The sequence below is a fragment of the Bidens hawaiensis genome, unplaced genomic scaffold, assembly GCF_021521415.1.
Source record: "Bidens hawaiensis isolate Kalapana, Puna unplaced genomic scaffold, B.hawaiensis_p1.1 tig00010636_1, whole genome shotgun sequence".
In the NCBI taxonomy this organism is placed as follows: domain Eukaryota; kingdom Viridiplantae; phylum Streptophyta; class Magnoliopsida; order Asterales; family Asteraceae; genus Bidens; species Bidens hawaiensis.
Window position 1 is genome coordinate 24,909 of NW_027491815.1, and position 17,668 is coordinate 42,576.

The following is a 17,668-nucleotide window of genomic DNA, read 5'->3' on the forward strand; positions in this document are numbered from 1 at the left end:
CACCGGCCGCTTTTAAGAATATATTTTTGAACACATATCCACGCCATTTGTTTCTCATGTTCTCAAAGATGTGTCGAACGCAAAATCGATGCTCAGCCCTAGGGAACAAGTTTTGTAATGCGGGAATTAGGCCCTAAGACAGAAAATTAAAACAACATTAAAAACAACATTTTCAGCATTAACAACAACAAATACAGCATTAACAGCAACAAATACAGCATTTACAGCAACAAATACATCATTTACAGCATTAACAGCAACGAATACAGCATTTACAGCATTAACAGCAACAAATACAACATTTACAGCATTAGCAGCAACAAATACAACATTTACAGTAACAAATACAGCTTTAACAGCATAAAAAACAGCAATTTACAGCACAAAAAACAGTATTTGCAGCATTAAAAACAGCATTTGCAGCATAAAAAACATCATTTACAGCATAAAAAGAGCATAAAAACAGCATTTACAACATCGAATTACCTTTTGACGGTCACTAAATAAAGTGAAGTTAGCATCGGTGGGCAAATTGTAACATCACGTAAAATTCGGGCCAAAAATGTCAATTTTCAAAAGTAAATGGACCAATTCTGCCAATTTCCAAACTCCAGGGACTAAAATGAAATTTCTGTTTTCTTGACCCATCGCGCTACGCGATAGGGTCAAGAAAGAACTCCATCGCGTATCGCGATGGAGTGTCTGACATAGCGTGACACGTGTGCCACGTGGCACACGGTGGCAGCGCCTGCTGCCACGTGTCACCACATGTTGACACGTGTGGCGGCGCCTGCCACGTGTCAACACGTGGCAGGTCTACGGTCTGACACAGCAGGCCTATATCGCGCTACGCGATAGGCCTGCCAAGTGACCCATCGCGTAGCGCGATGGGGTCCAAAAATCATTATAAATAGGGAGGTCACGGCATTGATCCTCACACACCTCAAAATCACACATACTACTCTCTCTCTAAACTCTCTCACTACCTCGAGTTACATGCCAACGATCCCTCTCGATAAACGTGCCCCGAAACCTCGTTTTCCGTGCCCGTTACCTCAATTTCCGTGCCACTCCCGACATCCCGAACAAGAAGGAAGTGTTGCCCTGACGACCCGGTGATTTCCTCGAAGTGCGTGCCAAGAGTGTTGGTGTCTCGAAAAGCGTGCCAAGTAAGGAGAAAAGATTTTGCAAGGAAAGAGTGTTGATTGAGCGGCAACGAAGTGCTGCCCAAGTGACTAGCGTTTATCAAGCTGACAAAGGTAGGCATAATGCCCAACCAAAATAATAATAAAATATTGAAAGGGCTTAATACCCTAAGTCGAAGTTATTCTCGATAATCAAAGAAGATATAACAAAGAAAATAAAGAAAAGAAAAGATAAAATATATATATAAATATATATATATATATAAGATTATTCTTTGTTATGAAATATATTATTTAAGTATTATAAGTATACTTAAATAATGAAAGAAAATAATACGTTTCTTAAAGAAGAAGAAACGTCGGGTTTTATAAATAAACTAAAGGTTTATAAAGATTACTTTTTAACTAAAGGTTTTAAAGTAAAATAAAATAATGAACTAAAGGTTCATCGAGATAAATAAGACTAAAGGTCTTAAGCCGGATCGTGTATCCGACTAATGAATGTTATACTTGTACTATAGGTGCGAGATAGCGAAGGAAGATTAACGGACGGTGTTGGAAGCCGATCCCATTGAAAAAGTGAATACGCCCCACTTTTACAAACTTGTTTTAAACAAACAAACGTGTTACGTGTAAAACTTTATATGAGGCTACGTGTCTCTAAAAACATTGTAAATAATAGTATAAGCCAGCCCTCAGGCTATGATATACGTTTGTCTGGATCCTTTCATATGTGGAACGCGGTGGGCACATCGCACCACGCTTGGTCACGACCTCCAGCCACGATGGGCCGGACCTAAGTTACGTCCAAGTGGGGAATGGCCATGTGTATATTTGTAGTACCTAAGTTATGTCATAAACGCTGCGGTGTTTCGCTGAGGTGATCTAGTGCAAAGACTCGAGTTTATGATGATTGTTTAACTTGATTATTCCTAAGCCAAGATGGGTCGAGGCTTACGTGGTCTCGAGGGGTAATTAAGTAAAGAAAACATTTTAAGCGTCAGCATATTCACCAGCATTCGTTGCTGACGTATTTTATTTAAATTTTGCAGGTAATCATGAGTAGAGCTTGAAGGACGAAGAAGCTCAAGTATCCGATGGCTCGGATAACTTTTATATTAAAACTTCATGGTTTTGTAAACTTATAAACAAGTAAAACCAAACGAGATTTTCATCTCGTCTTTTGTGTTGTAAATATTTATAATATCGATCCTTTGTTTTTATAAAGTCTTCCGCTTAAAACCATAACTCTGATTTATTTACAAATATGGTACCAACTATGGTTCATACTCCTAGGCCTAGAATGGGGGTGTGACAGGTTGGTATCAGAGCCATCGATCTTAGCGAATTGGGTATCATAAAACAATACCCAAGCTTCGATTCAAGCGTAGGAAATATTTATATGTTTATTTGAATAGGGATAAGATTGGTTGGTAACCCTTTCTTTCCCTCTCTACATTCTAAACCACCCAAAGATGTCTTACGAAGAATTAATGAAGTATTATGATAATGAAGCAAGAAGAGCAAGGAAGTATTATAAATTCCCCAAGGACATTATGAGCAAGGATTATTTCAAGTCATTTTTCAATGAAGGACCTAGCCAACATCCCAACATGGAACCAAGTCCTATCTACCATTTAGACAACACTCCACATCAAGTGTACCAACCGCCAAGACACTCGAGTTATCACCCGACAAGTCTGCCAATGTATCACTCATTAGAGGTACCAACATATCAACCGATGGAGACCCCACTACATTACTCAGATCCAACATATGTGCCGCCAGATCCGCATCTGTCATACTATTTTCTTGCCAACAAACAAGTAAAGGAGGAACCCAATTCTCCTTCTTCTGAATGGATGAAATGCCATTCCGACCAAAGAAGGTGGCATACCGGCACTTCAACAATGGATACTGCCAACTCTCACATAAACAAAGGAGAGCCATCTCACAAGCCCAAGATGAGGGTAATTATGCATTATGAGAAGATTCATATGCCGGCAATGACTGAAGAAGAGCTAGAGAAGAAACCGGAAGAGGAAACTGATCCAGCAATGACTGAAGAGGAACCAAACGAGGAAACCGACCCAGAAGAGGAATACCCGGACAATCCAAATGAAGTAACCACACCAATGGAGGAGCAACACTCAACCCCAAGCTATGGATATGTGGACCCGTACATGCAATTCCTCCATGAACTCAAGGGAAAGGCGTCAACAAGTTTCCCACCATATCAAGGCGAGATTCCATCCATTGAAGAACAGCCCAATAAAATTCATGAGCAAAATGAAGCAGCTGATGCATTTTTCAATTATCCCTCCGATGTGACTGCATCACCATACCCAGATCCCAAGAACCACTACGACATTGTGATGATGGGTTACCGCGACCCACCTCCAAGATATGGTTATCCTACCGACATACCGCAGTCCCAGGAGGAGCATTTGGATCGAGCCTTACAAGAAACTGATGAGTTGAGGAAGAAAATTGATGCTGATGGAAAGAAGAAAAAGAAAATGGGAGACAAATTTCTTCGCAAATGCAACAAGCTTACTAAAGTTGTGAGGAAGTTTATAAAGGACTGAGAAGAGGATGGCATGAGAAGAAAAAGTTTATGTGCATAAAATAGTTTGTATGATATGTGTATGATATGTACCATGTGTAATAAGGATAAGATCTTATATATCGTTTTAAACGATATATAAGGTATGTAATAAATTAAAATACATATCATTTATGATATGTATATGAATGTGAAATAAATAAAACTTGTATAATAAGAAAAGAAATGTGTTAAATTTCATATCAAAAGAATATAAAAGATAAAAAGATTTAAAAGAGAATGTCTAGACAAAGCGATAACCGTGAGGTTTCCCGAAAGGAAGCCGAGAAATGAGAAGCTAAAGGGAAAGGTCCCGAGAAAGAACGAGATGATCCGATTCCCGAAAAATACATGAATCAAATACAACAAATGATCGATAAGGCTGTTAGAGAAGCATCTGAAAATAAATCCCAAACAAAACATTCTCATTCTGAAAATCCTTCTCGAAAGTCTGTTTCGAAACCTCGATCAAGACCTTCCCGCATGGACGAAAGCATGCACGAATCAAATGCCTATGGAGGCGTAAGACAAGAATTCAAGAAACTAAAATCGGGGGATGCTCATTCAAAGACTTTAAATATTACGGGCCGAAGGAATTTTATGGTGACAAAGGAGCCATTTGGACCGTAAGATGGCTCGAAGAGATGGAAACAATTGAAATTACAAGGAAATGCTCAGAAGAAGAGAAAATACAATACTCCGCCCTGATGTTCAAAGGCGAAGTACTTGAGTGGTGGAACACGCTAGTGATGAGTAGATGAAGGGAAATAATGTATAAACTGACATGGAATGAGTTCAAGGAATTAGTGATATCAAAGTTCTGTCCGATGCACGAGACAGATCAAATTCAAACAAAGTTCTTGGCTCACAAGGTTATCGGAACAAACCTTCGTGAGTATAACACGAAATTCCACGAGTATTGCCGTTTAGTGCCCCAGCTGGTTACCCCGGAATCCAGCAAAGTCACACGTTACATATGGGGACTACCACGTGAAATTCGTGACATGGTAAGATCACACTTACCACAAACCGCTGACTCCGCGATGGAGTTGGCTGGATATCTGATGGGCGGAATGATCTGCAATAAGGAGGAAGATAAGAAGGTTGTACCAGCACATGACTCGAGAAAAGGTGGAGATACCCGCTTCAAAGGTAAAGGAGTTGATCAACGAAGGTCTAGCTCCAATTTCGGCATCCCTCAATGTAGAATTTGCAAGAAATATCATCGAGGTAGATGCAACTTTGCTTCCCGAGTCTGTGAATCGTGTAATAGACCCGGCCATACCACGACCGATTGTTGGAAAAAGAAAATGACCTGCTATAACTGTAAGGAGATGGGACATCTTAGCTTCGAGTGTCCTAAAAATAAACCCGCGACTGGTGGTGCGGGTGGTAGCGGTCAAAAGAACGAGCCCAAGAAGGGCATGCAAGAGTCTTCGTCCTGGACACCAAGAAAGCGGCTGATATGCCGGAAACCATAACTGGGACGTTTCTTATTAACAACGCCAATGCTAGAGTCTTGTTTGATTCAGGAGCCAATTTAAGTTTTATAGATTATAAATTTTGTAGTCTATTAAACGAACCTTTAATCAAACTTAATAAAACTTTAAGCGTCGAAACCACTAATGGCGACATTGTTAAAATCTCCGAAGCTTTAAAAAACGGAAAAATCTTGTTAGCCGGTTATGTTTTGCCTATTCAATTGTTACCCATGACTCTTGCTGGTTTTGATGTTGTATTGGGTATGGATTGGTTATCCGACAACCATGCACGTATCCTTTGCAATACCAAGATTGTTGAACTCCAAGCCCCCGATAAACTACTATACGAATTGAAGGGGACAAGGACGCTGGCCAAGTTAGCCTAATCTCCATGATAAGGGCAAACAATTGTTTGAATCAAGGATGCTTAGCATTCATGGCCTACGTCACCGAAGAATCGAAACCCAAAGAAATTAAAGATGTTCCTGTTGTTTCTGTTTATGCCGATGTATTTCCCGATGAACTCCCCGGCATTCCACCCGATCGTGAAGTAGAGTTTAGAATCGATCTTATTCCCGGAACTACTCCGATCGCCAAGGCTCCATATCGCCTCGCACCAACTGAGATAAAAGAACTAAAGAAGCAATTGGACGAACTTCTCGAGAAAGGTTTCATAAGACCTAGTTCATCGCCATGGGAACACCGATATTATTTGTCAAGAAAAAAGATGGATCCATGCGGATGTGCATCGACTACCGAGCTCTCAACAAAGTTACAATCAAGAATCGTTATCCACTTCCGCGTATCGATGACCTATTCGACCAATTGCAAGGTGCTAGCTACTTTTCCAAGATCGATCTTCATTCCGGCTATCACCAACGTAAGGTTCAATCCGAAAACATTCCAAAAACCACCTTCCGAACAAGGTATGGCCATTATGAGTTCACCATTATGCCATTCGGACTCACTAATGCTCCAACCGCGTTTATGGATATGATGAACCGTATCTGCAAGCCTTATTTGGATAAATTTGTTATTGTCGTCATCGACGACATACTTATTTACTCTAAATCAAAGGATGATCATGAAATTCACCTTCGAACCTTACTTGAAATCCTTAGGACCGAGAAGTTGTACGCCAAGTTCTCGAAATGCGAGTTCTGGTTGCACGAAGTGCAATTTCTTGGTCACATAATAAACGTTAACGGAATTCAAGTAGATCCCGCTAAGATTGAAGCCATTTCAAAGTGGGAGGTTCCAAAGTCACCAACCGAGATCCAAAGTTTTTTGGGATTGGCCGGCTATTATCGAAGGTTCATCGAAAATTTTTCCCGAATCGTTGTTCCTTAACTTCTCTAACTCGTAAAAACATCAAATATGAATGGGGAACAAAGCAACAAGAGGCGTTTGATATACTTAAACAAAAGCTTACCCAAGCTCCTATACTGGCTTTGCCAGAAGGGATGGAAGACTTCGTGGTATTTTGCGATGCATCACATTCCGGTTTAGGATGTGTGTTGATGCAACGCAAGAAAGTTATAGCTTACGCCTCTCGACAACTCAAGGTGCACGAAAAGAACTACACAACTCATGATCTAGAGTTAGGCGCCATAATCTTTGCACTTAAGATATGGAGGCACTATCTCTATGGATTAAGATATGTCGTGTACACCAATCACAAGAGTTTAAAACACATATTCGATCAAAAAGAACTTAATATGCGCCAACGACGCTGGATGGAAACTCTAAACGATTATGACTGCGAAATTGTCTATCATGAAGGTAAAGCCAACGTGGTGGCCGACGCCTTAAGTCGTAAAGAGCACGAAAAGCCAAAAAGAGTCCGAGCGTTAAGGCTAGAACTTCAAATTGATCTTATCGACCAAATCAAATTCGCGTAAACTCAAGCGATTAACGAAAATCAAATTTATGACGAAAAACGAAACGGCACCATTGACTCGTTAGTCAAATGTGACGATGGTATCCTTAGACTTGGCAATAGGATTTGGGTACCAATCGTTGGAGGATTGCGTGAGAAGATCTTAAACGAAGCCCATAAGCCCAAATATACATTGCATCTCGGAAGCGACAAAATGTACCAAAATCTTAAAGCAAAGTATTGGTGGAACGGAATGAAGAAAGATGTCGCTTCGCATGTTGCGAAATGTCTTACTTGTTTAAAGGTCAAGGCTGAACATCAACGACCTTCGGGATTGCTTCAGCAACCCGAACTTCCCGTGTGGAAGTGGGAGTTGATTACCATGGATTTCATTACAAAACTTCCGAAAACGAATCGTCAACATAATGCAATTTGGGTAATTGTGGATCGCTTAACAAAATCCGCACACTTCATACCCATCAACGAGTCGTACTCCATGGATAGATTAGCGCGTATCTATGTAAACACCATCATTGCCTTGCATGGAGTATCGCTGTCTATAATATCTGATCGAGACAGTCGTTTTACGTCTCATTTCTGGAAAAGCTTCCAACAAACTCTTGGTACGAAATTAAACCTTAGCATCGCATATCATCCGCAAACTAACGGGCAAAGCGAAAGGACGATTCAAACGTTGGAAGATATGCTCCGCGCATGTGTGATAGACTTAGGAGGAAGTTGGGATGACCACTTACCTCTAATGGAATTTTCGTATAACAATAGTTATCACACGAGCATTCAAACCGCACCCTTCGAGGCGTTATATGGTCGAAAATGTAGAACGGCCGTGTTCTGATCTGAAAGTGGAGATAGTCAATTATCTGGACCCGAAATAGTCCAAGAAACCACCGATAAGGTTATTCAAATTCGTGAACGACTCAAAACGGCACGTGATCGCCAAAAGAGTTATGCCGACGTCCGTCGTAAGCCGTTAGAATTTAATGTCGGTGACAAAGTTCTGTTGAAAGTCTCGCCGTGGAAAGGCGTAGTCCGCTTCGGCAAGAAAGGCAAACTGAGTCCTCGATTCGTTGGACCCTTCGAGGTACTCGAACGAATTGGTACCGTCGCATACCGATTGAGACTACCTGAGGAAATGCAATGGATACACGATGTATTCCATGTTTCGAATCTACGTAAGTGTTTAGCCGACGAATCTCTTTCGATGCCACTAAAAGATGTAGAAATTAACGAGAATATAAAATTCATTGAAAGACCAATTCAAATTGAAGATTCGAAAATCAAGAAACTTAAAAGACGAACATTGAAGATCGTGAAAGTAAAATGGGATTCCCGACGAGGATCCGAGTATACTTGGGAACTCGAATCTGTAATGAGAAAGAAATACCCTCACTTATTCTCGTAAGCAATCTCGAGGACGAGATTTATTTAAGGTGGGGAGGATGTAACATCACGTAAAATTCGGGCCAAAAATGTCAAATTTCAAAAGTAAAGGGACCAATTCTGCCAATTTCCAAACTCCAGGGACTAAAATGAAATTTCTGTTTTCTTGACCCATCGCGCTACGCGATAGGGTCAAGAAAGAACTCCATCGCGTATCGCGATGGAGTGTCTGACATAGCGTGACACGTGTGCCACGTGGCACACGGTGGCAGCGCCTGCTTCCACGTGTCACCACGTGTTGACACGTGTCAGCACGTGGCAGGTCTATGGTCTGACACAGCAGGCCTATATCGCGCTACGTGATAGGCCTGCTAAGTGACCCATCACGTAGCGCGATGGGGTCTAAAAATTACTATAAATAGGGAGGTCACGGCATTGATCCTCACATACCTCAAAATCACACATACTACTCTCTCTCTAAACTCTCTCACTACCTCGAGTAACGTGCCAACGATCCCTCTCGATAAACGTGCCCCGAAACCTTATTTTCTGTGCCCGTTACCTCGATTTCCGTGCCACTCCCAGCATCCCCAACAAGAAGGAAGTGTTGCCCTGACGACCCAGTGATTTCCTCGAAGTGCGTGCCAAGAGTGTTGGTGTCTCGAAGAGCGTGTCAAGTAAGGAGAAAAGATTTTGCAAGGAAAGATGCTGATTGAGCGGCAACGAAGTTGATGTGCGAAAAGCTATATATAAATATTAATAACTAATTCTCGCAATTCAACACTAAGTCTTAAATTTATAAAACCAAACAATCCTAACTAAACTTCATACAAGCGGCAAGTGTACCGGTCACGTAGCAGCACAGTCTAATGGAAGTCCGGATGTCGAACACAAAGACACGTGAGAACGGCTCAGATAATTAACCCTAATCTAAGTCCTGCCTAAATAATATATTTATTTATCTTAATTATTTAAACTAACTAAACTTAACTAACTTAACTAACGATGAAACTTAACGGAACTAACGATAATAAGAAAACGAATCACCTAGGTAAGATGACTTAACGGGTATAGGATGGATCAGGTGCTAACAAGTGTTTGAAAACGGATTCTAAAGATGAACTAAGATAGATGGAATCAAGGCAACTGGGTCCCTACGGTCAGTTTTACTAGAAAACCCTAGCAACGTCTATTTAGCTTTTAATTTAAGATTTCTTATTTACGTACCCTAATGATTTATTACTTGGTCCGTATCAAAACCACAATCCTCACTAAGGCTCTAGCTAATTACAAACCTAGGAAGAGAGGGGTAATTCAATAATAAGGATAAAATAACTCAACTTACAAACTAACCTGGTCGATAGCTAGAAAACCGCACGTGGTCTCGCAACGGGTAACTAAATCAACTAAAGCAGAGAGATAAGCTAACCCCTAAGGTTTTGGTCCAACTCAAAGAGGATGATCCTACTGACCTAAATGATTCAACAAACATAAACCCTGATGGCACGCGTCTACCACAATCAATCAACACACTCAGTATTAACCGAACTAGCAGTAAACGACTACACGAAACAAATTCATGCAATAATCAACTACTCGGGGCTCATGCAACCTAAAATACATCTAATGGCAGAAAGTTTCATGGAATAATATCACAAATTATGAACTTTACAATAACTAAACAATCAAACACGAAATTAGCACCCGAAAAGCGATAAATCAACCGTTAAACATCAAACCTAGGCGATTCAAACAAATTAACCATAATGAATGAAAAGTAGATAATAATGATAATTAAGATCAAAGTATTCATTACAAACTGATTGGAACTCGTTTCAAAGTCTAAAACTCAAAAACGAACTCACAAACGTTAAAACAAGCAAAACCGACAACCGGTTGATGAAACTCCGATCCAGAAGCTCCTCCTCCTTGGTATTTCGACTTTAGCAGATGTGATGGCTGGAAAGATGATTAAAAATCGTTCATAGGGTATTAGGGTTTTTAAATATATCATTAAACACCCCTTCCTAATATAAAACAGGTTAAAACAAGCCCACAAAGCCCGCTAGAAGACAAAACATTCGTTTTTATGATTTCTGGTTGTTCTTGGAAGCCTTGGGACATGTTGGAATCCACCACATGCTACTTGAATGGTATGACCTGGTCACGTAGCTCGGCCATGTGTAACATCCCGAAATTTCTAAGGTAATATTAGTTATACTACTTATTAATAGATGGAAAGTTTACTCGGGTTATCGGGAAATAAATAATATAATAGGAGTTGGTATGGGTCGGGCTAGTGTTGGGTAATGGATGCGGGTTGTGGACTTGGGTTAATTGAGATGGGTTAAATGAGAATGGGATTTCAGGGATATAAATACCCCCAAAATCCCAAAATATCTTCATTTCTCACCAACTCCCCAACACACACTCCATACACACTCAAAACACACACATTCTAACCGATCAAGATTCGAAGCCGAGACCCGAGATTTGTTGATAGATCTGAGTTGGTAAGGTAAGAACTAATCCCGCAAAGCTAATTTTACTGAAAATGGTTAGGATTTGACGGGTTAACCGGACCCGAAACCTTACTGCCCAAATCGGACCCCTAAAACGTCGATTTTAGGCCGATTTGATGGTTGGGGTTTGTAGGCGCTGATCATACGATTCCGTGGGTACCAAAATCGAGTTATTTGGCTAAGAAACGAAGGAGTTATGGGCAAAACAGATCTGCAGCGCGATAACTTCGCCTGCAAGATTAAGTTCGCCTGATGAACTTCGCCTTCAAGCGTAACTTCGCCTTCAAGCGTAACTTCGCCTAAAAGCCAAGTTCGCCTGAGGATAACTTCGCCTAAAAGCCAAGTTCGCCTGAGGATAACTTCGCCTAAAAGCCAAGTTCGCCTGAGGATAACTTCGCCTGAAGCCAAGTTCGCCTAAGGATAACTTCGCCTAAAAGCTAAGTTCGCCTGAGGTTTAACTTCGCCTGAAGCCAAGTTCGCCTAAGGATAACTTCGCCTAAAAGCTAAGTTCGCCTGAGGTTTAACTTCGCCTGAGGATTAACTTCGCCTGAAGCCAAGTTCGCCTAAGGTTTAACTTCGCCTGAAGTGAAGTTCGTTTAGAAAATAAATTAAAAACCTAATGGAAAATGTGTTAAGACAGTTAATGTAAATAAAATTTTTCCAAGCTGACCTGGCAGCTTAACCCCAGCCAGGGGCTCTGCCCCTTGGACCCCGCTAGGGGCTGCCGCCCCTAGAACCCCGCTGCCAGGGGCGCTGCCCCCGGACCCCCGTTCATTGTGGGTCATTTATAGATAGAAATACAAAACGAGTAGTAGTAGTTAATTGATATGTGTAAATATTATACAGTTAGCCGAGCCCAGTTAAAGAAAGGCATTACGATCAACGGCGAGCGTAACAGGATCCAGGTGAGTTTCTAGCCCCACTTATGTGTTATGTTTTCGGGGCTGTGTGCATACTCAATGTGATAGTTAATACACTTATCCTAAGAGATAAGTGTATGCCTTATATGGATAATGTGAACTGTATGAATGATTGCTTGATGGTACGTGAACGACCTGCGGATATTGCACGTGCTGTCAGGTTGTAAAGCTATGTATAAGGTAGGAATGTTATGTATGAATGATTGCTTGATGGTGCGTGAACGATCTTCGGATATTGCACGTGCTGTCAGTTTGCAGCGCTAAGAATAAGGTAAGTATGTTATGTATGTTTATGTGTATGAACACGATAGAGATGATAAAAGAAAGAAATGATAACGTACGGTTGTATGGTTACGAAAAGGGTACCGAGCCCTAATAATACTCGAGGTATGATGTATGGTTGTATAGTAATGAAGAGGGAATCGAACCCTTCTAATATTCGAAAACTAGGGACCAGACCCTTATAATATCTGTGATGTTAGGGACCAGACCCTTATAATATCTCGTTATTATGTGTGTATGATTGTTAATGTGACATGCTTATTATGTAAATGCTAGGAAGTGTGTTGTAGACAAGTAGAGGTAGAACGTGTTAGAAGTGGCAAGTTTAGTAAGAGTGTTAGGGGCATAACGACAGTACGTGGTAGGGTAAGCCTATACGTGCTTTCGTTATTAAAGTGGCATAACGTTATACGTTATTAAAGTGGCACAAGTGGCATAAGTGGCACAAGTGGCAAAGTGGCATAAAGTGGCATAAGTGGCATAAGTGGCATAAAGTGGCACAAGTGGCTAAGCGGTAGGGGTAATTAAGAGGTTAAGCTATAGGGGTAGTTAAGTGGTTAAACAGTGGCATGTTAGACAGTGGACTATGTGTCTTCGGATACGTAAATATTGTATGAAGTGGCTGTATGATAAGTTGCTTGATTAACTAGAACTCACTCAGCGTAGCTGACTTTTAGTATGCACGCAGGTGAGCTGATTACAGAGTTAGCATGAGGATGACACACGGCATGGATTGAACGGCTGGCATCTGAAGAAAGAAGTAAAGATGTTTTAAATATAAAGTTTTGTGTTATGGTATCAAAGAAAAGATTTAATGTTTTGTGACAAATGATTGACGTTTTATATTCCGCGAAAGGTTTTAATAAACTCTGATTTGTAAGAACTGTGTTTATGAGTAAATCCGACGCTAAAGTAGGGCACCGGGTTCGGGGCCTTACACCATGCCATTTTCTGACCTTTTTCGACTTCCAGCTCGTTTATTTTCGTATGCGCGTACCGGCTTCATCCGAGCTCCGTTTTAGCTGATTATTTCTCCATTTTACTCGTTTTCCTCGCTCTCTTCAACATGGCACCTATCGCATACACAAAAGTGTAAATTCACGCAAGAACGAATGACATTCGTTAACGTTTAAGCACAAAATAACATAAAAACTATTAGGAAAACATGTGCTGCCCAAGTGACTAGGGTTTATCAAGCCGACAAAGGTAGGAATAATGCCCAACCAAAATAATAATAAAATATTGAAAGGGCTTAATACCCTAAGTCGAAGTTATTCTCGATAATCAAAGAAAGATATAACAAAGAAAATAAAGAAAAGAAAAGATAAAATATATATATAAATAAATATATATATATATATATATATAAGATTATTCTTTGTTATGAAATATATTATTTAAGTATTATAAGTATACTTAAATAATGAAAGAAAAGAATACGTTTCTTAAAGAAGAAGAAACATCGGGTTTTATAAATAAACTAAATGTTTATAAATATTACTTTTTAACTAAAGGTTTTAAAGTAAAATAAAATAATGAACTAAAGGTTCATCGAGATAAATAAGACTAAAGGTCTTAAGCCGGATCGTGTATCCGACTAATGAATTTTATACTCGTACTATAGGTGCGAGATAGCGAAGGAAGATTAACGGACGGTGTTGGAAGCCGATCCCATTGAAAAGGTGAATACGCCCCACTTTTACAAACTTATTTTAAACAAACAATCGTGTTACGTGTAAAACTTTATATGAGACTACGTGTCTCTAAAAACATTGTAAATAAGAGTATAAGCCAGCCCTTAGGCTATGGTATACGTTTGTCTGGATCCTTTCATATGTGGAACGCGGTTGGCACATCGCATCACGCTTGGTCAAGACCTCCAGCCATGATGGGCCGGACCTAAGTTACGTCCGAGTGGGGAATGGCCATGTGTATATTTGTGGTACCTAAGTTATGTCATAAACGCTGCGGTGTTTCGCTGAGGTGATCTAGTGCAGAGACTCGAGTTTATGATGATTGATTAACTTGATTATTCCTAAGTCAAGATGGGCCGAGGCTTACGTGGTCTCGAGGGGTAATTAAGTAAAGAAAACATTTTAAGCGTCAGCATATTTACCAACATTCGTTGCTGTCGTATTTTATTTACATTTTGCAGGTAATCATGAGTAGAGCTTGAAGGACGAAGAAGCTCAAGTATCCGATGACTCGGAAAACTTTTATATTAAAACTTGGTGGTTTTGTAAACTTATAAACAAGTAAAACCAAACGAGATTTTCATCTCGTCTTTTGTGTTGTAAATATTTATAATATCGATCTTTTGTTTTTATAAAGTCTTCCGCTTAAAACTGTAACTCTGATTTATTTACAAATATGGTACCAACTATAGTTCATACTCCTAGGCCTAAAATGGGGGAGTGACACAAATCAAGGGTATCTTTAAGGCACTCTAAGAACCATGTCCACGAGTGTAGAGTTTCAGCTTCCACTAGTGCAAAAGCAACTGGATAAGTACACCTGTTAGCATCAAGACTTACTGAAGTCAAGATTTGACCTGGAAATGGGCTTTTCATAAAACATCCATCTAGCCCCAAAAATTCTCTTCCCAACATTTGATAACCTTTCTTTGTAGCACCATAACATATATAAACCCTCCTAAATTGCCTAGTACGACTGTTAGGGTCAAGACATGGTTCAACATCTACCTTGACATGGCTACCAGGGTTGGCTTTTACTAGTTGTTCAAGGTACGCTCTTAGCATACCGTATTGTTGTATAAAATCACCATCCTTTTTATCATTAGCAACCTTCTTTGCTCTTCTAACTTTCAATTCGGAAACGTGGATTTGGTGCTTCTTTTGAATTTGGTCTTGAAGAGATTTCACGGGGATTGTAGGATTGGTTTCAATTTCTGGCTCGATCTCCCGCGCTATGGTGCCCATAGTGTATAGACTAACAACCCTAGTTTGGAGACATTGATGTTTGGTGGAGATTGTCTTTACACACCATTGATCTGAAATGGATGGTCTTGAGATCTGAATTGCCCAAGGGCACGTGGGTTTAGTGTTCCTTTTTTTTGACACTTTGAGCCTTAGGGTTTTCACTAGTTAGCAAGTTTGATCCCTCACCACTAATCAAAGTAGGATTTTTACCCAAACATACAACTCTATATCTTATGTTGTCATTTTTCTTAATGTAAAGATCTCTTCTTGATGCCACTGCATATGTTTTAACCATTTCATTCAACGTATCCTTATTTTCAATTAGCTGACCGACATAGAATGGGCATGCATCACTCCCGGGCCCGGGACAAATTGCTTTCCTTCTTATCCTCTGCTTTACCGTATTCAACACAGTGGAATTATCTTCATCACTGTAAACAAGGTCAACGTCAATACTCTTCTCATGTTCATCATTTTCATAATCATCTAAGGCATTATCTATGGCGTTATAAACTTCAACCACATCGGCATCAACATTATACTTGAAGACACTCATGTCAACTTCTACATCTTCCAAATAATCAGAACCATTGTCTTCAACAACGTAATCTGGATCATCCTCTGTTTCATATGAATCTGATTAATGTGAATCGGTTTCATCACAATCTACCTCATTTAACCTATTCGTTGTGTATTCTATATCAACATCAACTTCATCGACTTCATTTGCAAAGTCAAAATGGGAAGATGACGATAATTTGTTTATCAACCGTGAATGCCCATGTTCAACATATATCTCAATCACCTTAATCCCACCTTTTACAATATCAAATATTTTCTTAAAATCAAGATTGTCACTCAGTGGATGCATACCCCAATCTATACACTTATTTGGTTCTCTAAAATGAAAGTAAAGTACCTCGTTAGGAGGATATCCTAGATTCCTTGCCATATCCACCAAATCATCCTTAACAATTTTTCCAACCTCGACATTGTCAATGAAAACCGACCGGCCTCCCTCGTAAGCTCTACCAGGAAATTGAGAAAACTCACCACAATGGAAAATATTAAATGTATATAAGTTATTATCATCTGTAATTAAAAAAAAGAATCAATCTTTTATAATGGTTTTGAATTGAATAAAACATAATTGTGATTCACCATGGAAATTGAATAAAACCTAACTGTGATTTTCAAACAAAAACATTAATCAATCTGTAAAAAACAAAAAAAAAACTAATAAGAACTTACTGTAACTTTCTATATCAAAATCCTCATCAATAAGGCGCAGCCTCCACACTCGCCGATTATAATTTTCGTCACACCTTTGAACGACACCTGGAAAATCCGACACATCTACAACCGGGGCTAAAAAATTTATCGGAAACACAGCCGAAATTGAACGGCTGAATGGCTTGAAGGCTGGCGCCGGCGCCGGCGCTAACTGTGTTATTGATGGTCGCCGGGATTCAATTGAAGGTCGCTGGTTTTTTTTTTGGATCCTCGCTGTGAACGGCTATGTAATATTGATTGAAAAGGGTAAATAGTTTTAGGACAATATTACATAATTACCCTTATTTAAACTGATAACTTAACGTGTTTTTAGACGGAGGGACTCATGTAGTTCATTTTGTAAACCATGGGGATGTAAGAAGTTCATAATTTCTGGCAGGGACTAATTATGACTCCGTAGAAAGATCACAGGGACTCATTTAGCAATTTTCTCTTTCGATAAACATCTTTTTATAATTGGACCAACTAGCGGCCACTCATGACCCAATGGCCTGTTAATATGGTATTTGTCTATCTAAAAGTGAGGCAGTAATTTCAAATATTTCCATATACAAAGTTAGAAGAAATTTAGGCAAAAAATTTGTTGTTCAGAAAAAAAAAACAACTAGCGACCGATTTTATGGTCGTGACTATTAACTAGAATTTCAAATCTTTGGATCTTCGATCATCTTTAGCGTATTTTACTATATATATAAAAACTAATACGCAATATTAGTTTTAAAATATATAAAATCAATCAAGTGATACAAACATATAGGTTTTAAAATTTAGAAATAGTTATTTACTTCAATCTTTAATATTAAAATACAAATAGAAAATAAGAGCAATCATAGGTAAGCTTTCATATTTCAAAAGCGTGTTCCAAAATAATGTATCAATGAATACGTTATGTAAAAGAGACTAAAGACCTTGATTATGTAGGCAGTGAACCGTCACAACGATATTTGAAATGACATTGTAACCTTCCAGCTCCGCTAAAGCTAACATGTAACTATCACATAAAATCATAGCAACACTAAGTAATTAATACGTACTTTTTTGTAAAGGTATTAAGTTGATAGTTCGTGACATGTTTATACCATTTCGGGTTGTGATAACTATTGTATTAAAATATAGAAAAAATTAAATAAAAAATCTCTAAACTTCAGTTAAAAGTTATTTATGTTTACGTTTATCATTTGTGGTTTTTTTAAATAAATTA

General features: G+C 39.3%; 1 protein-coding gene across 1 annotated transcript; it reads right to left on the minus strand.

Annotated features, from left to right (window-relative positions):
- Nucleotides 1-14,622: 14,622 nt before the first annotated feature.
- Nucleotides 14,623-15,174, minus strand: LOC143535792 (uncharacterized). The gene has a single exon (XM_077029939.1). It carries the CDS (start codon nucleotides 15,172-15,174, stop codon nucleotides 14,623-14,625), a length of 552 nt encoding a protein of 183 aa, XP_076886054.1.
- Nucleotides 15,175-17,668: the final 2,494 nt, after the last annotated feature.

Bases quoted from the DNA above. Each gene is read 5' to 3' on its own strand.
- LOC143535792 (XM_077029939.1), bottom strand. From the start codon at position 15,174: ATGGGCACCATAGCGCGGGAGATCGAGCCAGAAATTGAAACCAATCCT.